The sequence below is a fragment of the Heterocephalus glaber genome, unplaced genomic scaffold (assembly GCF_053883595.1).
Source record: "Heterocephalus glaber isolate CG9 unplaced genomic scaffold, H.glaber_assembly_v1.0 deba00001571, whole genome shotgun sequence".
In the NCBI taxonomy this organism is placed as follows: Eukaryota; Metazoa; Chordata; class Mammalia; order Rodentia; family Bathyergidae; genus Heterocephalus; species Heterocephalus glaber.
The window spans coordinates 2,236,257-2,257,398 of NW_028258356.1; the positions used below are offsets into that span (position 1 = coordinate 2,236,257).

The 21,142-nt window shown below is 39.4% G+C and overlaps 1 protein-coding gene and 1 long non-coding RNA gene across 4 annotated transcripts in view; one reads left to right on the forward strand and one right to left on the reverse strand.

The window, feature by feature from the left end:
• LOC147823654 (uncharacterized) overlaps nt 1-19,483 on the forward strand; it is a 49,215-nt gene extending 29,732 nt beyond the window's left edge. The window contains exon 4 of the long non-coding RNA XR_015443469.1: nt 18,752-19,483. This is a non-coding gene — a long non-coding RNA (uncharacterized LOC147823654). The remainder of the gene's footprint in view (nt 1-18,751) is intronic.
• The window catches only part of Ptprb (protein tyrosine phosphatase receptor type B), a 131,851-nt gene that overhangs the window by 97,284 nt on the left and 13,425 nt on the right, over nt 1-21,142 (reverse strand). For 2 of the 3 annotated variants that reach the window (XM_087192422.1, XM_004845046.3), the window contains exon 4: nt 2,900-3,173. In XM_087192422.1, coding sequence (XP_087048548.1) covers nt 2,900-3,173 — 274 coding nt within the window. Of the gene's footprint in view, nt 1-2,899; nt 3,174-3,569; nt 4,146-21,142 lie in introns of those variants that run through there. The other variant, XM_004845047.3, reaches the window with a different exon arrangement.

A 21,142-nucleotide genomic window follows, 5' to 3' on the forward strand; every position in this document is an offset into this window, starting at 1 on the left:
TAAGAGAATTCATATATTTGGATTTTTATGTGAATTTTCCATTTTTAATGCCACTGATCCCATATCCCCAGAGGCAGCCTCTATTCTAGACCCCAAGTCTTTCAAAAGTGTTGTTATTCAGTATTTGGCATGTTCATTTTGTTATTTCTGATGGACTTGTAACTAAATGATTTGACTTTCAAAGGACATTATTTTTACATTGATGATTTAATGACCAAATAGATCTGAGAATTGCCAAGTAGCTTTCCCTCTATAGTCATGACAGCATGGTGTACATGAGGCTGGGCAAGACCTCACTCAGGAAGGTGTGGTAAAGTCCTGCTGCCATCTTCATCATAACCTTCTCTGGCATCTGCTCAAGACTATAAGGGCAGAGTTTTCCTTTTGTTCATCTTTATAAGCTCACTAATCTTTATGTGCCATTGTTCCCTGTACTATCATGCACAATAAATGTTTGCTGAATTGAATTTGAATCCACATTTTTCAACTCTGATTTTAAAGTCAGAGTGGTGATTCTTGCTAAAATACTACTCATTCAATTAGACATTTTTATCCTTAAGGTTAGATCTCTATGACACCAAACTAAGGTATTTTAGATACTTTATTGGAAAAAATCATTAGAAAAATGATAGAATGATATGGAAATCATGTGAGCAACTACTATATCTCTATCTAAATCATGTCTTATTTTTATTCTAGACTGATAAGCCAGGCAAAATGTAATAAAGAAAGCACATACATTTTGAGTGACTTTTTTGTTTAAATTTGTCTTAGACTTAATATTATACTCATTGCCATTGCTTTAATAACAGTAAAATATGATTGGACGTCACCTCTGTAGCTTAGAATTAATACTGAAGAATATTAGTACTTTCTCTTGATTAAATGAAAAATTCACGTCTTAAAATATAGAAAGAACTATTGTAAAATAAAAAATAATTAGCAACTATTTAAATAACCTCCCTGAAACAATTTTTAAAATATCTTAATTTTTAAAAAGTTTTTTAAAATATATTTTATTTAAATATTTAAATATTTATTTTAAAATGTACAGAATTTTAAGAAGGGTTACACCATCATGCAAGTAAGTATGGAAAAAAAATCATCATGATTTGAACACTATCTGCAATATTTATCCTTCATGTTTAACCTTAAGCTCATAAAATGTGTGGAGAAAAGTCCTCGTAAAAGGTACCTGCTTGGGAAGCATGGTGAGATCCTACATGCCAACACACTGTAGCTGCTGCTGAAGTCCTGTTTTACTCAACCTAGTCAATAAGATGCAAATATTTCTTATATTTCACAAATGTCTCTGGATTTGCAACACCTACCTGCATAACTAAACTCAAAACCTATTCTACACTAGCATTACCCCTACTGAGTCTTTTTCTCTTATCATTTTTCCAGGAAGTAAATCCTTTGGGTTAAACAACTGCATTCTGGCTTCTTAAGGTCTTCATGTTTTCTCCAATAAGCTTCTGAAAGCTCACCTGTTTTTCACAAATTGCTTTCCTACATTGAACACACACAATTGACTAGACACCTTTTCAAATATAACTAACACATATGAAAGTTCTGCTATAAATTTCGTAGTGCTAGTAATATGCATTTTCACAAAATTGTCTTCAAATACCAAGAAATCAACAATTTTATGAATGAAACACAGCCACTTAAACTTCTGCAAAATGTTCTGATTATGGGGTTGATTTTAGTCTCCTTTTAGTTTCATACAAATAACAAGTATATACTTAACAAGTAGATACTTTTTTCAATTTAAGTTTCTACATTTCTAATAAATTATGTAAAAGTTTCATCTGAAGCAAGTCGAGTGTATAATTGAGCATTATGGATTGTTTTCTTTGAAACAAATAAAAGTTTTAATATTTGGTTACATGAGCCTAGTTAAATTTCCTGGCAGGCTATGACTGCCCTTCAAACTGATTGCTCTCACTCCTCTTTGAAGAACTATAGCTAAAGAAACAATTTTTGTTTAGGTTGAAATGAGAACAAATAGCAAGGATAATGCATTTCTAAATTTAACTGTTATGATTTTTTTCACATAAATTTGAATTTCTGGCTGAAAGTAGGGCTTTACTTTTGCACAAATTGAGATACAATTAAAGACTTATGAAGTCACAAAACATCAAAGTCAGGGAATGTAGAACACATCTTTGGGTAGCTGGAAGGATTAAATGAGGTAATATACATGACAGCCCTTGTACTTCATAAGGACTGAACGCTGAAAGACCTAGTCTACCACTCTCATTTTACAGATAAGAGAAGTGAGACAAGATAGACAAACTCACCACATACAAGAACGGATTTACCAAGTGTAAGAAAAATAATCGATTTGAGGTGCCGAGCAATCAAAGAATGCTCTCAAATACACCCTGTTTTAGGTATTCAAGGGATATAAAATAATTTGTGCACCCATTTCAAGGAACTTTTCTATGAATAACTTTACTCTACTCCTAAAGATTTTATGTGTTGGTTCTGAAAAGAAAACTAAACTGAGGAAAGGCATATCCTTAATCATGGCACTTTCATTATTTATTCTAAAAACATTTCCTTAGAATTATTCCAGGGTTTGACAATTTAACATGATGGAAGTGCAAACCACATCACTTTAACAAACTCCTTCCACAGCCCAAGGTTTCTTTTTGCTGCAGCCCTCTCCCTCTCCCTCTTCCTGCTGTTTTCAGCAATAAAGGAGTCTGCAAGTTAACCAAGCTGCTTCTAGCCAGATCTGAGCAGAATAGAAATCCTTGGCAATATTTACCTTCACAGGTATTTTTACTTTTATTTTTTTGCATGCTTGGAACTCACACGAACATTGGGTGGAAGGCAGGTCCCAGCCCAGGTTTGGCTTGGTCATCCAGCTACACCTGTCACACGTTACCTGTTTGCAAGACCACACTCCTCTCTTCTCCATCCAGAGAAACAATCCTGAAGTTGTAGGTGGTTCCAGCTTGTAGATCTTTGGGATTACATCCATAGGTGGTGTTGTCTATCCGAGTGACTCGGCACCACACGGACCTTGAGGTGTCACTGCTGTAGATGACGCTAAAATTACAGGGTGACCCTAAAGTTCTCCACTGGACAGACACCCACAAGCTGGAGACCCTGGACTCTGTCAGGGTGAAGTTACATCTCGCTGACGCCACCAGCCCAGTCTGCAAAGGAATCAGAGACCACTGTTTAAGCCCGCAGTCTGTACTGCCCAGGGACTTGTCCTCAGCAAACTCCAGTCCCCTCCACTCATCCCTGCCACAGCCACAGCCCGGTCCCTTTGCCCTCCAGCTGGGCGTGAGGGTATAGAGAATGCCATGGCAACTTTCTTCCTAGTTGCTCTCCCACAGGAGTAGCCAGAGAGAAGGTGGCTTTTGCTTTTGACATCAGGATAAGTTCCAAGTTTGAGCGGGGGCTTCAGGAGAGGACGGGTCTTCCTAAAAGAAGAAATGTTGCCATCTCCCCATCAAAGCAGGACCTGGTAGAGCGAAAAGTAGAGTGGAATTTGGTGCTTGGTGGGAAGGGCCATCAGCCCTCCATCCCTTGTCTGGGCCACTCACCTGCAGTAGGCTCAGTGTGATCCACAAAGCCAGTCCGGTTCCATGGCTCAGCATTGCGCTCAGTGGTTGAGACCCAGGCTGAACCGAGGGCGAGCGTGGGAGCCACTTGTTGCGCGCTCAGCGCGCCCAGCGGACTCAGCGCGTTTCCCTCGGGGCCAGCGACCCGCTGGGGCCACCGCTGCTCCCGCTCCTGCTGCCGCCCCGGGCGGGCTGCGGACGCGACGGGCGGCGGGGACAGGCAGCGCACAGCCCTTCCCACGCTGCCATTCTGACCCGCGCTGCCTCGCCCCGAGTCCCGTCCGCGGACTTCCGCAATCAAAAGGCAATTTCCTCGTCTCCCGGCAAAGGAACAATGCGCGGGAGAGGGAGGGAGCCCCGAGGAGCCAACGCCTGAGGCTGCCAAGGGGGCCCAGGCGAGCCAAGCTGCCCTCGCTGCCCCGCGCCGCCGCCTGCCCGGCCAAGGGTCCTGTCCTGTCCCGGTCCGCAGGGCTCTGCCTTATCCTCCTGGACTTTCACTTTTCCCCACCTCTTGGTCCTCAACCCAGTGATGTTAGCCACAATTAGTGCTTACTCCCTCTCACTTTTCAGGCTCCCACCCCAGCCCCTTCCCCCCTCCGCACCCAGCGTCTCCCCCTCCCTGTCTTCCTTCCTATCTTTCTCATCTGCTTTCTCCTGGGCCTCTTTTCCCAGGATTGAACTTGACCGCAGCACAGTTCCCTAGGTCGCCCGCACTCTTTCCCGGAACCTTTTATTAGAGTGCTTTCCCCTTCTCACCTCCAAGCATTCATAGGTCACAGCGCTCATCCCCTTGGCCCAAACAGAAGAAAAGACTCCCCCAAGGAGCCTGGCGTGGTCAACTTGACCTTCATTCTTTTTTCCATTCATTTTCCCCTTTCTCTCGCATAGGTCTGCGTGCTCCCTCAATCTTAGGGAAAGGCAAACGGTGCCAAGCAGCAACAAATACAATCATCACCAATTGTTCAAACCACAGCAAAGCACTTCCATCACTGACCATCCAGAAGTGAAAGCCATTGCATGCGTAAATTGTCCAAGGAATAGAAGAAAGCAATATAAACCTTTTTTTTTTTTTGGTTGTTTTCTTCTCTCCCCTCCTCTCCTGTCTTCTCTCCTTTCTTCCCTCCCTCCTTCCTTTCCTTCTTCCCTCTTTCCCTTCTAATACTGTTGATAGCTCAGCAACCCCAAATGTACAAAGAAATGACACTGACAGCACTGTCTTTTAGCAACTGCCTCAGAACTTCAATGATTATATTTCTAAAAAAAAGATTTTACAAAAGCTCTCAAAATCCAAACAGCAAAAAAAATGAATTCTACACAGGTCATAATAGCAAAATATTCCAACAATTTTTGTAATTTTGATTTTTGAAAGGTAACATACCTATAAAAAAAGAGATGAGTGTCCACGTTTTAATTTTTGGGTGGCATATTGAAGGTCTGGCCAGTTCCCATAAATTATACATAAAGCTATATTCTTGGCTATTATCCATTCTCTCTCTACTTTGGGGGAAAATGTAGAAAGAAAGAAAAAAGTAAAACTTGTTTCAATTATTTTAGAAAACATTTCAAAAATCTCTTATAAAAAATAAAATTTCATCCCCTTCAGAAACTGTATGGGCTTTTAATCTGCAGCCAGACCAGAGTTCTCAAATCCCCCTTTCAAGTTAACAAACACTCAAAGAAGGTCAAAGCTACAGCATCTGTATATTTCTGGGAAAAGAGAATCTTTCTTATTTCTCTACCCAGGTCATCTGTCTTACTGAAGAGCTCTTTCTGCTCTATGTTTTGCTCCACATTGAATGCTTTGCACAGCCTGGCATACCTTTCAGCTCAGCAGACAGCCCTCTTCTCTCCTCCATTAGCTACTACAGGCTTTATCATAAGCTCCAGCTTCCTTCAGTTCTTTTTCAGCTTTATTCCTAGTAACATTACCCTTTTCCTTGTCTTGCTGTATTCAGAAAACAGTGTGGCTACTTCAACTGTAAAACTAGAATAATACATTAAACACTTCACAAAGCTGTTGTGAGTGAACAAGATCATATGTGTTAAGCACCTTTGTAAACTTTAGTTGTATAGGTGTCAGTTTGCTTAGTAATACATCCAAATTGCAATTTTTTGGTTCTTTTTACATAGGTCCCACTAACTCCTGATGTTCATTTTTTTTTTTTTTTGGTCTTTTGCACTAAAGTTTGAAATTTTTCCCATAAGTTGGCTCTTAGATTTAGAATCTTCCCATTTAAATATGCTAAATACCTAATACCTTTCTGTTCTCTGTGGAAATCTCTAGTTAATTCCTTCTCCCGAACTTTTTGAAACATATTTTTCTTAATACTACTTGCCACCAACATACTGCACTATGTTTTTTAGAACTAAATTTCTAGTGTACTATTTAATAATACTTCTTAAAATGCAAACAAATGTACCAAAAAGACAAATTTGAAGAGGACTGATAAAACTGAAATGATAAAATATCTTCACAATAACACAGATTATATGCTTCCAAATTAATAGTGACCTGCTAATAGTGCCCTTTGGAATAGGAATTAAGAAAGTAAGAAGTGATTTATTTAAATACAATTATTTTATTTTTGATCTATCAAAGAGGGACACGTATGTTTAGAATTTTTTAAAAATCTATTTTTATAATCTTTCTCTATAAATATGTATGAAGACTCATAAATACATGAATCTAGCTCTATATATTTCTTTCCCAAATGTATATAACTATTAGTTTGTTTGTATTTATTTATTTTTAATTTTAAGGCTGACAGCAGAGCTCCCAAATAATTAGCGAGCTCTAAATAATCCATAAAAATTAGAATGCTAGTAAGGGAGGTTTAAATTTAAGTTTTTACTGATTACATTTTTCTTTTAAAATCACATGTACAGTATTCATATGCAAAATTTGAGAGAATGGTAACAGATTCAAGAGAGTATAGAACTGGGAAAAACTGCAAGTTATCTTTTCTATGATGAGTTTATCTGAAGCTAGAAAGTATAAGTTGATTTATTTTGTCCCCTGCTTTTATCTACCTTTGGAATTCCTCAAATTCTTTTGAGCCTGTTCATTCACCTCATGACAATTCATTTGTTTTAGAAGTTATTGCATTCCAGGAATTTGGGATCATCCACTCTGTACCATTTCAGGGATAACCTTTTCTCCTTGACACTAGGAAACCTTTCCCAGACTATGTGGGAAGAGTGGGGCTGTTTTGATTAGAGGTCAGTGAACAAACAGCTGTTTTTTAAAAATAGCAATAGCAATTAGCAACCATATTACAGTTAACACAATTATTAGTTGCACATTCAGGGCTGAAAGCATGGATCTTGTCACATTATTGATGATGAATGATATAATTGGTTATCAGGGGTCCAGGAGCCACTCTTAGAACTTCCTTGTCTGTCTGTATTTTTCTATCTATTAGTTTATTACAAAGAATATTTTAAAGGTGATCCTCAACCTTTTTGGCACCAGGGACCAGTTTCATGGAAGACATTTTTTTCCCACAGAGACAGATGGAGTGGGTGGGATGAGGATACAGATAGTTTGGGGACTTCTTCACCTAGATTTCTCTCGGGAGCATGTGCAGTTCACAGGATTTCCTTGCTCACAGCTCACCTCCTGCCATGAAGCCTAGGTTCCTGACCTATTGTGTGTGTGTGTGTGTGTGTGTGTGTGTGTGTGTGGTGGGGGTGTTGGGACTTGTGCTTTGGTTTTTTTTTCTTGTTTTTTGGTACTGGGGATCAAACTCGGGACCTTGTGCTTTCGAGATGGGGCTGAACCACTGAGCTAGATCCCCGGCCCTGGGACTTGTGTTTTAAAAGATACAAATAAACAACTCAGTGAAGATATACATAGGGCAAGGTTTAGAAGGATCCTGAGCACAGGTGCTTCCATCCCTGCACATGGATGTCCTTACTCACCCTTCTAGAAACCCTTAAACTCAATTCTTTGAGTTTTTATGAGGCTTCATGAAGTAGGGAATGATTGATTGCATCATTGTTCATTAGTCATTAATTCAACCTTCAACCTCTTTCTGCTCCCATGAGTTCCCTTCCAAGCCTCTGAGCACACTGACTGGTCCCCTTGGCACTCCACGCCATCCTGTGGTCATCTAGGGACTGTCCAAAAATCACCTCATTTATATAAACTCAAGTGTGGCTGAACAAGACTGCCTTTTACCTTTCTCATTCTGAAGATATTCTGGAGGTGTTTCAAAAATCAAGGACCAAAGGTCAAATATCTTTAAAAAAGACACTCTTAATGCTCTAGTTATGTGACAATTACAAGGGCTATAGGAGCTATGAACCAGGAATCATGAATGAAAATCAAAATACAGATGCTCCTCATTCTGCTTTAGGATTATGTCTCAATAAACCATCATAAATTATAGATGTTGTAAACTGATAATGCATTTAATACACCTAATCTACTGAATATCATAGCTTAGCAATAGAACTTTGTCAGAGAATTGGTTGTTTACTGCCATAATCACAGGGCTGACTGGGTGCTGTAGATTTCTGTTATAGCCCAGCACTGCAAGAGAATACTGTACTGTCCTGTGTATTGGTTCCTGGAAAAAGATCAAAATTCAAAATTTGAAGTATAGTTTCCACTGATTATATGTTATTTTTACACCACTGTAAAATTGAAAAATCATAAATGGGGACCATTTATTTACATATTGTAATCACGGGCCATTCCTGGGTTTCAAATACAGATCTCTTACAGCAAATCATATGTGTCAGAGCATTCACATTTGTTATGGCATTTATAGAACTGATATAACAAAAGTATCAACATAAACATGCCTAACATTTGGAGAAGCCAGTGTAGGGTAGAGAGAGATTTAAAGAAATAATTAACTTGCTTCATGAAGTCATTACAAATATTCTCCTATTCTTGTGCTGGGTTTATTATTCTTTCCCCCTTCTTCTATTGCTATTTTAATCTTGTAATAAACATGTGCAGAACTATCCAGCACAGAAATCAGCTAATGGTTAGTTAGATCAATTCCTCCTGAGGCCAGTCATTTCCCATATGCATTACATTCAAAGGAGCTTTAACTCAATTGCTCAATCCATTTGATCATCGTCAGGATTATCATAAGGCTTATTTACATGTAGCACCTCATAACACTAGTATTATGCTGTACTGCAGTAAGGTCATGATACAAAACAGTTTCATTACAGAGTAGATCAATACAAATTGTAGACACATTTGTTTTGCTTTCCAAACAGAATCTACCCTTACCCATAAACATCAGAAATTAAGAACAGGTGCAATTACAGTGGATCATGACTCAATTATTTCCACCTTCCAGATTACTTAGGGACAAAGACTATTACTTAGTCACTCTCACAGCCCAGTTTCCACTGAGTACTGTTGTACAGCAGGGTCCCTATCCCACCACAAGGAGGGACACATGTGGTATTTTAAATGGTTCCTATCCCTCCTAACTATACTGCAGGGTGTGTCTTTTATCACCCTGTTCTGGAGGTGGAGGCTATCATAGTACATTGATGTAAATCACAAGTGCCCCCAGAGAACTTCTGTAAATTTGGAAAGCTGCACAATTCTCTCAGGTAGTCTGCACAAGCCTCAGCAGCCAGGACAGAGGACCATCACCTCATGGCCACTGAAGCCTCCATTTGTATTAAGAATGGCTAAGAGGCCTTTTGTGTCTTGGGACAGGTCCTTCCCCAAAGCTGGGTTCTAGCTTTATTCAGCATCATTTGTGGAGTTGGGGAGGCCCATTTTGCTAAAGGCTTTTCATATTCTAGGCAGACTCATCCTTTGGCTTCCTTCTGGAAATGAGTTCGTCTAATCTGCCTATTTTCAGTCATAAATCATTTTTCTTCTGTCTGCTGCTCTTCATTAAAAACAAATTCAGTTTGTCCTTGGATTCAGATGTCCTGCACCTGTTTCCCCTAAGTCTCTTCCCTATTCTGTGGGCCAATGTTTAATCTGCCATGCACTTCGTTGCTACTCCACACTACGGGCCGGAGTACAGTTGGGATACATGTTTTGCACCCAAACATGCTGGGTGCCCTATTCTTGGGTTAGATCAGTGGTAGTCACACCTACAGGTAATTTAGTTCGAGTATGGCAGAGGCTCTCAAATTCTTCCTTGTCTCAGGGTGGAGCTATTCCTTAGGGGAACTCTGATCCACCAAGTGATGTCAACTGCTTTAATCGCATCAGGAACCTACTGTTTTCCCCTCTTTTGTTCAACAATCTTCCATCCACAGAATTAATGTTAATATGTGTTTATACATTGCATGCTGTAGCATATTGAGTATGTTGCTATTGTATTTTGTTCTTTATAACCAAGAATCTTTCTAAGCCTTCAATCACCACGGTTTACAGTTGCACAGTAATTGGTCAGGTAGGAGTTGTACACTACCACATTGCTTATAGTCCCAGTAGGAAGCAAGTGGGTTGCCACTGTAGACCAGAATTTGACCTGGGTGTGGGGACAGGCTAGGGAGAATGGGGAACTGGATGACCGGTAGGAGGGCAAAGTGGATTAGTAAAGTTAATCCAAATTCCTCCTCAAAGGTTATGGTCCTCACCCAGGCCCTTCATTACTTGGCCTCTGGCCACTCCTGGCCTGTCTCCTGCATGCTTCTTGTTCTCCAGTTGCCTGGTCTGGTAATTCATTTATTTATCCGTTCAGTAAACACTGACTGAGCACCCTCTGTGTGCCAGGTTCTGATTCAAGTTTTGCAGACACTCCCTGATATTTTCTTGCCCCAGAGCCTTGGTGCCTGCCATTTCCCCTTCTTGGACAGCTCCTCCTAAGGCTTTCTGCTCCTGCTAGGCTTTCCTTCTCATTCTGTAGGTTTCATCTTGAAAACATCTCTTGGGCCAGGCCCTGTCTGACTTCATAAGAAAAAAGTATTTCTATTATTCTTCATCCTAGACACTCATTTGTTTAGTTCAGAACATTAATAACATGCTGTGATCATTATGTATTTATATAAATTTTGTACTTTATACAATATTTTTATATCTAATTATTTATATATTTTTACTCTGTGCCTCTCCTGGTTGTTTGATGAGGCAGAGTGTCTCAATAAATGTTTGTTTAATGAATGAAGAAGTCATTGTAGCTGTTCAATAAATACTGTTTTATGAGTAAGATTTCTAACAAGTCCTTCTAAATATGGCCCTGCTGGATGCCTCAAATATCATCCTGGAAGGAAAAGGATATATAGAAAAGAGAAGGAAGGGAAAAGGAACAAAAAAGAGGAAGAGAAGATTGGTTTTGAAGGAAAAAGAAAAAACGTGGGAAAAGATAAGAGTGGAACGAAAGATGGAAGGAAGAAGATGATGCGGAGAAAGGCAATAATGTCTTTTAGGACTTTTCAAAGTGTTAGGTGTTAGCAATCATCTGAAAACTTGCTAGAAATTCAAATTATAGGGCCCCCACATAGACCTAAGGAATCAGAAATTTGAAGGTAGAGCCTGATATTGATATTTAACAAGCCCCCCTGTTCTAGTTGGTGAAAAAGAGTTTTTCAAATTGCAAATGCATCTCAGATAATGTCCCAAATTCTGAACAAATATTTTATATTTAGGAGAGTTAATATTATTTTGTTATCTTTTTTGTTTTCTTAAATTTCACTGAGCTCTATGGTTTTAAGAAATGATACAGATAATTTAGGACAATTTTAGAATAAGTAAATTGGTGACTTTTATAATAAATAATGAGCACGTTTTGATGTTTATAATTTCTCATTAATAAAGTGTGGTTGTTAAAGGAAAATGGATCAGAATGCAGCTTAATTTAATAGTAAACGTTAGGCCAGGGATTTAGCTCAGTGGTTCTGCCACCTGCCTTGCAAGCACAAGGACCCAAGTTTGATCCCCGGTACCAAAAAAAAAAAAAAAGTCAATGTTAGACAAAAGGCCAGTGTGATGATACTTTTCCTCTAGGGTTTGTTATGCAAATCTCACTCAAGGCTCCCCCAACCCTGATTTTTTTTAAGGTGAAGTAATCAGGGGAATGAGTTAACTAGAAACAATGGGGGGGGGCTGGGGGCTGGGAATTTAGCTCAGTGGTGCTGCCTCCTGCCTCTCAAGTGCAAGGTCCCGAGTTTGATTCCCTGTACCAAAAAACCAAAAAAATTATATGAGGCCAGGGATTTAGCTCAGTGGTTCCGCCACCTGCCTTGCAAGTGCAAGGTCATGAGTTCAATCCCTGGTACCAAAAAAAAAAAAAAAGGGGAAAAAACCAAAAGCCACAAAACAAAAAAAAAACAATTATGGGGCTGGGGATTTAGCTTATCAGCACCTTGCCTGCCTTGCAAATGCAAGGTCCTGACTTTGATCCCTGGTACTAAAAAACAAAAACAAAAACAAACAAAAAAAATAAGTGGTAACTAAAAACAATTATAATATAGCAAATCCTTTTCTAAATTTTAATTTGAATTCACTCAATAGTAAATTAGGGCAAAAGAGAATCATTTTAGGGTTAGGCATTTAAAAAAAGATGCACTAAAATGTAAGAAAGCATAATTTACTAAGTATTTTTTTGAAAACAAGACTATGACCACTCTGTTTTGTATTTAGAGGTATAGTTTGGAGTGCTTCTATTTCAAGAAATCTTTTAAAATAAATTTCTTAAGTCACAGGTCTCTGGGAAATAACAAAAACATTTGGAAAGCAGCTAAAGGATTAAATGAGAAGGTGTATGTTAAATGCATAGTACAGTTCCTAGTGAATAGGCTCAATAAACATTAGGATGTAGGCTTATGCTTTCTATCTTGTATCCAAGAGCAACTCTTCAGTAGATCTGCAGCAAAGACATTTAATGGCTGCTTGGTCTGTTGGCCATGTCAAGATTTTTTTTTTTTAAATCCTGGAGGGGAAGAGCGGGAGGGAGCCTCCAACAGCAGGCTCCACCATCCCTCAGACACATCTCCAAGGTATTTTTTCCCCAGAAATTTCTCACCCTCATACCCTCCACTTTTTTTTTTTGGTACCAGGGATTGAACTCGGGACCTTGCTCCTGTGAGGCAGGCGGCAGAACCACTGAGCTAAATCCTGGCCCCCCTCCACTTTTTAAAAAAAAATTGGGGGAAATGGAGTTTGCATAGCTTTTGTCATAACTTTATTACCACGGACAGCCAAGTGACTCAATGAGATATGACTATAAAACCATTACTTTTTCAAGGTTTTTGCCACAACTTCATCCACACCAAGGTCCCTACCATCCCAGTTTAGGAAATGAGTGCTCACAGATGAACAAAGTCAAAGCACCACAGAGTAGACAAAGAAGACATGAAGACACTGGAAAGGAAAGGAAAGCAAAACCAAACAATCCCCCATTTCATCTCCCTTACAAAATGATGATTAGAGAGTACAAGCTGCCTTCTTTTTATTCTTGTATCACATTATCTCCCATGAATTGTCTGTTTGGCCAGCACAGATGACTTTTTGGCTTTTACAGTGAGATTTTAGCATTGTTTTAAAAATTCAGGTTAAGTAGGCAATATTGAGAAAATTAGATTTTGCTTGTAAAAGATATCTGGATTTCGACTTCTCTTTTTAAAAAATCAAAAGATGGAACCATTCTGGGCCCACGTTCTGCTTGCTTCTTACTCAGGGCTAATTCCACACATCTCCTCCCTTATCCCACCCTTGTCTGCTGGATGAGGCAGATAAACAGCAGCTCAGCAACCCCCACGTATCAGGACTGACAGTGATCAGAGCAGAAGATCAAAAAATTTTATCATGCTTTTAAAAAATGTAATATTATAAACTTCAGCTAGATTACAGACTCGTTGAAGGGAAGAGTCCTGTCTCTTCGTTGTCTTCTCCATACCCCTAAGTCACACCAACTCAATGTCTATTATATCTTGACAGAATAAACATTTACAACCCACCACTAAACAAAAGCATGGTTAAGTATTTTATTCATAAATCTTAAATAAAATAGTATTCTTCAGCTGCTCCAAAGCAGAGGTGGAAGTCTTAGCCTCATAGACCCCAGCATTTAGCTTAAAAATTTCTATGCAGCTTCTGCTCCACATGGAGAAACCTCAACTCCAAGGAAGATCTAGTTCATCTCAACAAACAGAAGGTCATTCTTGAATTTGTTGCTTCTGCCACAAGATCAAAACTCTTTGTAAAACTCACACTTGCTGTATTTACTGCACAGCTCTGCTGTCCTGGGCAAAGCACAGCTTTGCAGAAAAAACAGTAGACAAATGTTCACAGACAGAGATGAACAGCAGGAACCTAGCAAACTACATATATGGATGTGGTCCCTGCCTGAGATCTATTTGGGATCCAAATGAAGAATCCAATTGTGATGAAAAAGCAGGTACCTCCAACTCCAAGGAGTAGGTTCCTTGGCCTGAGGATCACGTCTGAATTGAGTGATGACAGTACATATTCAGATGCCAGCTCTCACAAGAGTATGAGAAGAATAAAAATGAATTTTTACTTCAAAGAGAGCTCCTAGAATGCATTGCATTTCTCCTTTCAGCTACTTTTCACTACACCTTGCAAAAACTGGCTTTTAAAACTGCTATTGTGCCAGTGGAATATGAAGTTACAAGCAATAGCTGGGGTAAATTATAGAGACTTAAAGTACTTAGCAGTTTCTTCCAGAGTTGCTGTATCTTATCTTCATACTTATCAGCTGGTTCATCTGCCAGTTCTGACTCTTGACTTTGCTGCTTGCTGCTCTTTTCTTGTAAATGCGTCATCATTGCTCTTGGTGTCCGGTGTCCCCTCCCCGTCCACCCCAGCCCCTCCATGCCCCCACGTGCTCCCACCTTGGTTCTGGCAGAAGACAGACCTTGGTATGTCTGAGTCATTGTCTGTCTCTAACTCAGTAGCTTCCCTTGGGTTCTATCTTTGAAAGTCCTTAGAGAAACCCCTCAATTTCTTTTATTTTTAGAATTTTTAACTTTGAAATAATTTCACCTTTACAGATAAGCTGTACAACTTAGATAAATGCTTCCACATACCTTTGTTTTTTAAACATTCTGTCACATTTGCTTTATTATTTCTCTCTCTCTCCACATATATTCTACTTTTAAATGAACCACTTCAGAATAGGTTGCACATATGTTGAATTAAGCACACAATATCAGGAAGTTCAAATAATTTAACATCGTTACAGTACTTAAATCCATAGCCCATATTTCAAACTTGTAAGTGACTTCAATCATGTCCTTTTTAGTGTTTTTTGGTTTCTCTCTAGTACAGGATCCAGCCCAGGATTGTGTGTTGCATTTAGTTGTCAAAACTCTTATAATCTTTAATCTGGATTAATTCCTCAGTCTTTTAAAACAACCTTTATGACATTGACCTTTTCTAATAATACAGGTTGGTTATTTCTATGGTGCCTTCTTCTATCTGAATTTGTATTATGTTTCTTTGTGATTAGATTCAAGTTAAAGATCCTCGGCAACACTTTTCCTCTTTTCTCTTTTTAAATGTTTTTCCTAACAGGCTGATTATCCATTTATTCTCTAATAGATCACAAACCTAACTACACATTGGAATCATTCTAGGAGATTTGCACACTATTGGTCCTGCTCAGTAGATTCCGATCTGGTAATCTGAGGTAGAATCTTAAAATCTGTGTCTTAATAAACTCAACAGGTGATTCTGATGCACATGAGGCCAGGGCTGAAAACCACAAACTTCTCTCACTGGGCACATTCTGGCTTCTCCTTTGATCTGTTTCTTTTTCCTTTGCCATTCTCTCTTCCCACTGCATCTGCATCAGCTTTTCCCTGAGAGAGAGCTCATTTGCCTGGGAAGACTTAGTATGCCATAGAAATAGTGGCATATAAAAAACCCATTTCAATGCATATCCTGTTTTGTGGCTGCATTTTTATAAATATAATTTGTATTGTGCCAAAATATCAACAGTCTTTCTGTGCAGAAAATGGAAAGAAAGTGCAAATTACTTAACTAAAAGAAAATGAAGGAAAAGGGCTGTAGGGGGTTGAGTGAATTATAAACCATATGTACGCTATTGGCACATGGTAATTCACTTTAGCTGGCAAACCAGGAAACTGCAGCCCATGTCAGAATTAGGTTTGAATGATGCTAATTATAAACCAGGGTCTTTAGAAACACTTCCCTCCCAAACATTGTTACTCCCTTGCCTGGCTTTTTTTGACATATCAGTAGTCTGTTTATATATTATCCCATTCACACTAGATAGTCTAAGAGTCCTGAGGAGTGATTTGGGGATTTTTTTTCCCTACATGGCTGCACTTTTCCTCCTAGGCAATAGCCTCAGTGAAGGAGGGTACTGTCAAATCTTTAGATCTAGCTACAGAACTGTGGTGACAGTGGGATATCTTCCTTGCATACTTGAAGTGACCCAATAAAAAGACTACCCCAGACTTCCAGGGGTTGGGGGAAAGTGGAATGTTTTTTGCATTTGGCTCCTCATTTATTTGAAAGCTCACACTGGGCTGTGATATCTTTGAAGGCCAAATGGAAGGAAATGCAGAACTGTGAAAGCCCAGACCAGTACCACAATGGCTATTCATTAACTGAGGAAATGCAGCCCCCCCAGGCCAGGGCAAGGGTGGGGTGGGGAGGAGAAGGAGGAGGTGGACCTCCAAACAAGATTTATAGATATTTAGCAGTATCAGAACCAGCCAGTAACATTTTTAATGCATGCCCAGCATTCTATTTCTTTCAAAGCACTTTCACATAATAGGCTAGCTCATCTGTTCTCTACAGGTGTGTGAAATAGGCAGGGCAGAAACATGAGATGAAACCTGAGGGAAGAAACATGAGGTTAGCAGTTTAAGTATAGTATAAACTGCTAACATTATTGTATACCTACTTACCATGCATTGCCAACACACTAAGCACTTAAGATTTTAATCCTTGGATCTATTCTATGAAGCCCACGGTACCATAATGATCCTTATTTTGAAGAAGCAAGTATGACTTGAGTTGAGTAACTAGTAAAGGACCCCACCGAGATTTAAACAAGGTTTCTTTGACACCAGAGCCCTAGCTCCTCACCTCTGCCTCAAACCACATGCCTTCAGGTCATATGGCCAAGTGGGGATCCCCACAAGACCTCTCCTGAGAGCGTATTGCTTGAAAAATGCATGGAGCTTGGTTAAGTGAAGTTCAAGACCCAACTGTCCTCCTCTTGGAGGCCAGTTATCCACAGTTAACTCCTTTTCCTTTACATTATTGCTCAGCTTCCCCAACAGATAGACCTCCTACACCCTTGAGCCAACAATCTCTGGCCTTCACACCTTACCTGTAGTAGTGTAAATACATGGGGAATGGCTGTTTACATGCTTAGCACACTGCTGATCTCTGCGTCTGACTTGATCTACAACTGGCCCTGTGCATAAGGACATGGTGTGTTTTTCTGTAAATTGTATAAAGGATGGCTTATTGACTATGAAGAACTCAATAGAGCTCAAGTTTCACTACCAAGAAAACTATTGTAAACTTACAAAGACGCCTGGAAGCATCTTCTAATTAACACAAATCCCCTGTCTGGACTCCATTAACCTATGCTGGGTCCCATTCTTTAAGGAACATACTCTGCAAAGCAACAGCAGGAGGCTGAAATTAGATAAGCTGATTTCTGCTACATGACTGTTTTGCTTTTGTAGCACCATCGTCATCACCCCTCCCTCCTTAACACACTGCATGAAAGTACCATTAACGATGGGAAACACAGGTCATCTGGAAATCTGAGGGAGATATGTTGTGGGACAGAGACCAGATTTACCTAGATTTGTGATTCTCAAACTCTAAAGTGCATCAGTGGGCCTAAAGAGCTTAAAACACAGACTACTGGTGGCCTTATTCCCAGAGTTGCTGAGTCAGTAGGTCTAAGGTAGAGCCCAAGTGGTTGCATTTCTACTAAGTTCTGGGTCTGAGGTCCATGTTCAGAGAACCACTGATCTAGATATTTCTTAACTCATACTAGAAACAAGCTTCCTGTTTCATTATCTTTGTCTTTGTGAAGATACATACAGCCACATAATACTATTTATAATAGTAATAGCAGTGGCTAACATTAATCAAACACTATTTCACTATTTCCCAGGTGTTACCCTAGAATTATGATATGTATTTTTTAATTTAATGTCCAGGGTTGAGGCCATTAGGGGGGGGAGAGAGAGAGAGAGAGAGAGAGAGAGAGAGAGAGAGAGAGAGAGAGAGAGAGAGAGAGATGTGAGGTCAAGTACTGGCCCAAGCATATAAATTTCCAAAGCCAGACTACTCACAGTATCAGGCGAGAATGTAAGAAAAGAAATGGAATAGAAAAAAGAGAAGGGCAAGAAATATGCTGCTCTCAAGAGTCAATTTAGGACAATTTTGTAGTGATATTAATGAGGAGTGATTTCTGTATTTCAAATCATGTTCTCTTTATAATTTGCCTTCACTAATAGGTGCCATGTTATATGTGGAGAATAAGGTAGCTATGAGTTCAGGTGTGTGTGTGTGTGTGTGTGTGTGTGTGTGTGTGTGTGTGTACTCTTCTTGGTTTGTCACTCCCTCGTCATCTGAGCAAGTCTTCCCTTAGTAGCTATAAAACAGAGATGATGAATTGTGATGATGATGATGATGATGATAAAATGGTAGATTGTTTAGTGGCTACAGACTTCCCCACTGTGGTAGTTTAAGCTTGATTGTGTCAACTTGACTGGCTTTTATACTGCCCACAATTGTAGTAAAGCACATTTCTGGTTGTATCTGGATGAGTCTTGCAGGTGTGACCTTGGGGTCTGTACGTGGTTCCTCACCCCTTCTTCTCTGGTATTATTCCCCTGCTTTACTTCCTTGCTGCCATGGGTTGAACAGTTCTCCTCTGTCAGGCCCTTCCACTATGCCATTTCTGTCTTGGAGCCAGCTGACTGTGGACTGAACCCTCTGAAACTGTGAGCCAAAATAAACCTCTCCTTCTTCATGTTGCAGATGTTGAGTATTTTGTCCTAGCAATAGGAAAGTGACTTGTATATCCACCAAACGTGTATGCCCCTTTGCAGTGTGACTTTGCAGCTCTTGTTATCAAGAAGTGGAGTCTATTTCCCAACCTCTCTGTGTAGCTTAGCTTGTGAATTTGTGAATTGTGTGTTCAATATAATTATATGATTCCAGAGCCTAGGCCTCAAGAACCTTGTACTTTTTCCCTCCTGTGAAGCTACAACAAACCATCATGAAGAAGAAGCTGCTGTGGCCTCACTGAAGGATGAGACAGTCACTCTCCAGCCTATGCTGACTGGAAGTCATGCAAGGGAGGCTATTTTAAATCTGACAGCTCAGCCCACCATCCAAGCCGAATGCAGCAACAAGAGAAAGCCCAGGAGACACCAGGAGAGGAATCACCTACTCAACCAACAAAATCATAAGCAACTGGAAACTGCCATGTTTTATACCACTAACTTTGGGGGAGGCTTATTACAGTGATGGAAACAGATGTAAGTACATTTATACCTCCTCCAGAATATATGAAAGAGTTTAGCATAGTTCTGCCACACAAACTTAGCTATTTTTTCATGCTCTAGATTTTCTCCTTTCTAGCTACTACAAAACATCTCTTTATGTTTTCTGCCTCATCACTCAAAGGTACTCTTAATGACAGGAAAGAAACAAATACTGTACATGTCACTTTTTTTTTTTGAGACAGGGTCTTTCTTTGTAGTTTAGGCTGGGCTTGAGCTCACTAGGTAGCCTAGGCTGGCTTCAAACTCATAGTGATCCTCCCACCTCTGCCTCCCAAATGCTGGGATTATAGATGTGCACCACCACGCCCAGCCCATGCCACTTTTTCTTTGGAAGTGTTTTGTGATATTTTCACCCATTTCCAACTTCAACTCATCCTTTGATTGTGGATCTATGACACTATGATCACTCCATAAGTGTTAATTTTTTTTTCTGGTACCAGGGATTGAACTCAGTACCTTGCGCTTGCTTGCAAGGGAGGTATGGCACCACTGAATTAAATCCCCAGCCCACCAAGTGTTAATTAATGGTAATGTCATAGCATTTCTAAACATAAAATTTTACTATTTCCATTGTTATTCTATTCCACTCAACTCCATTCATGGCATTCCAGTCCATTCCATGGAATTTCACTCCATGCTATGCCGTTCCATTCCATATCACTCCCCTCAAATCCGTTCCATTTTGTTCCATTCCACTTTGTCTCTTTCTTTCTATTCTCATAGGATTTTATTATATATCAAACACTGTTTCAAATGTTATATTTCAAATGCAAAGATTTTTTGTATATGATACAGTCCTTAACCTGTAAAACTCATTCAAATTTTTCCTTTGTTCATTCAAGAACAGATTACTCTGAATCCACAGCTCATTTAGATTAGTGAATTCAAAATCCTCACAAACCAGGTGTCCTATGATAATGAAAATATACATGCAGAGATTTTTAAAATACAATTTCAAGAAATTAAGTTGAATGATTTTATTCTTTTATACTTTTCTAGGCACCTTGGTCAAGGTAGTATCTTATGAAATTGCTTTCAAAGAATGGACTTTTAATATCCTAAGTGGCTCATTTTTAGATTTCACAATATCTAACTACAGCTATTTATAAATGACTGTTGTAAAGTAAATGCTCTGAGTTAGCAAAGATATCCGCACTAAGCTTTGGAGACATAGAAATCTGCAATTGTAGAAACTGTCTTTGGAAAGAGCACAGCTTTTATGTACAAGCTTCCCAGGACATAGTCAACATTTTGCCTGAGCTTAAAAAAAAAGCTAGCACATGAGGTAGTTGGCTGCATAGTCATTCTCGTGTCCCATCTGGAGCTCATATATGCACATCTAATGTGGATTTCATTCTAGAAAAAGGCCTTTAACAATCACCAGAATGGTGGTTGTGATCCAAGATTTAAAACCCAACTCAGGGCTGGATCATGTGAGTTCCCTAATACAGTGCTGGGTTGGCTCAACTGGTAGTATGCCTGAAACAGAGCTTGTTGTCTGGGACATATTCCAGTGAAGCCAGCTAACTCTTGGACATTTCCCTGTGTTTCACTGTGGTCAAACCTGGGCAAAATTCTTTTTGCTAAAATATAACCTGGTAGTGTTCAGGCAGATATGATTTTATGGTACTTTTCATTCAATATGTTTCTTAATAAGATATATATGAATGAATATATATGTGAATGAATATATGAATGAATACTCCTATAAACTATATGAATATATATATGTGAATGAATACTCTTATAAACTAATGTTAGAGTGTCAGTTTTGGTTGAGGCACAATCGGCCAAAATAAGCAGATGCTCCACCAATAGGCATTCATTTTCAAAAGTAGTGAGTCTCTCACATTAGTGGCTGAAAGGGTTCAGATGTTGGAGAATTAGGGAGAGCATAGTGCCAGTTCATGACAGCATCCTTAAGTCATTGCTCTTCTGCTCCCATTTCCTTTTCCATTTTCCAAGACCAGACAGATCTGAAACCATAATTGTTGAGCTATGAGCTGTGGGTGAAAATCTAGGTGGTGAGTAAGAAACTTCGGACAAGCTCTCCTTTCCTTATTTCCACCCAAAGTGGGAGGAGTGAT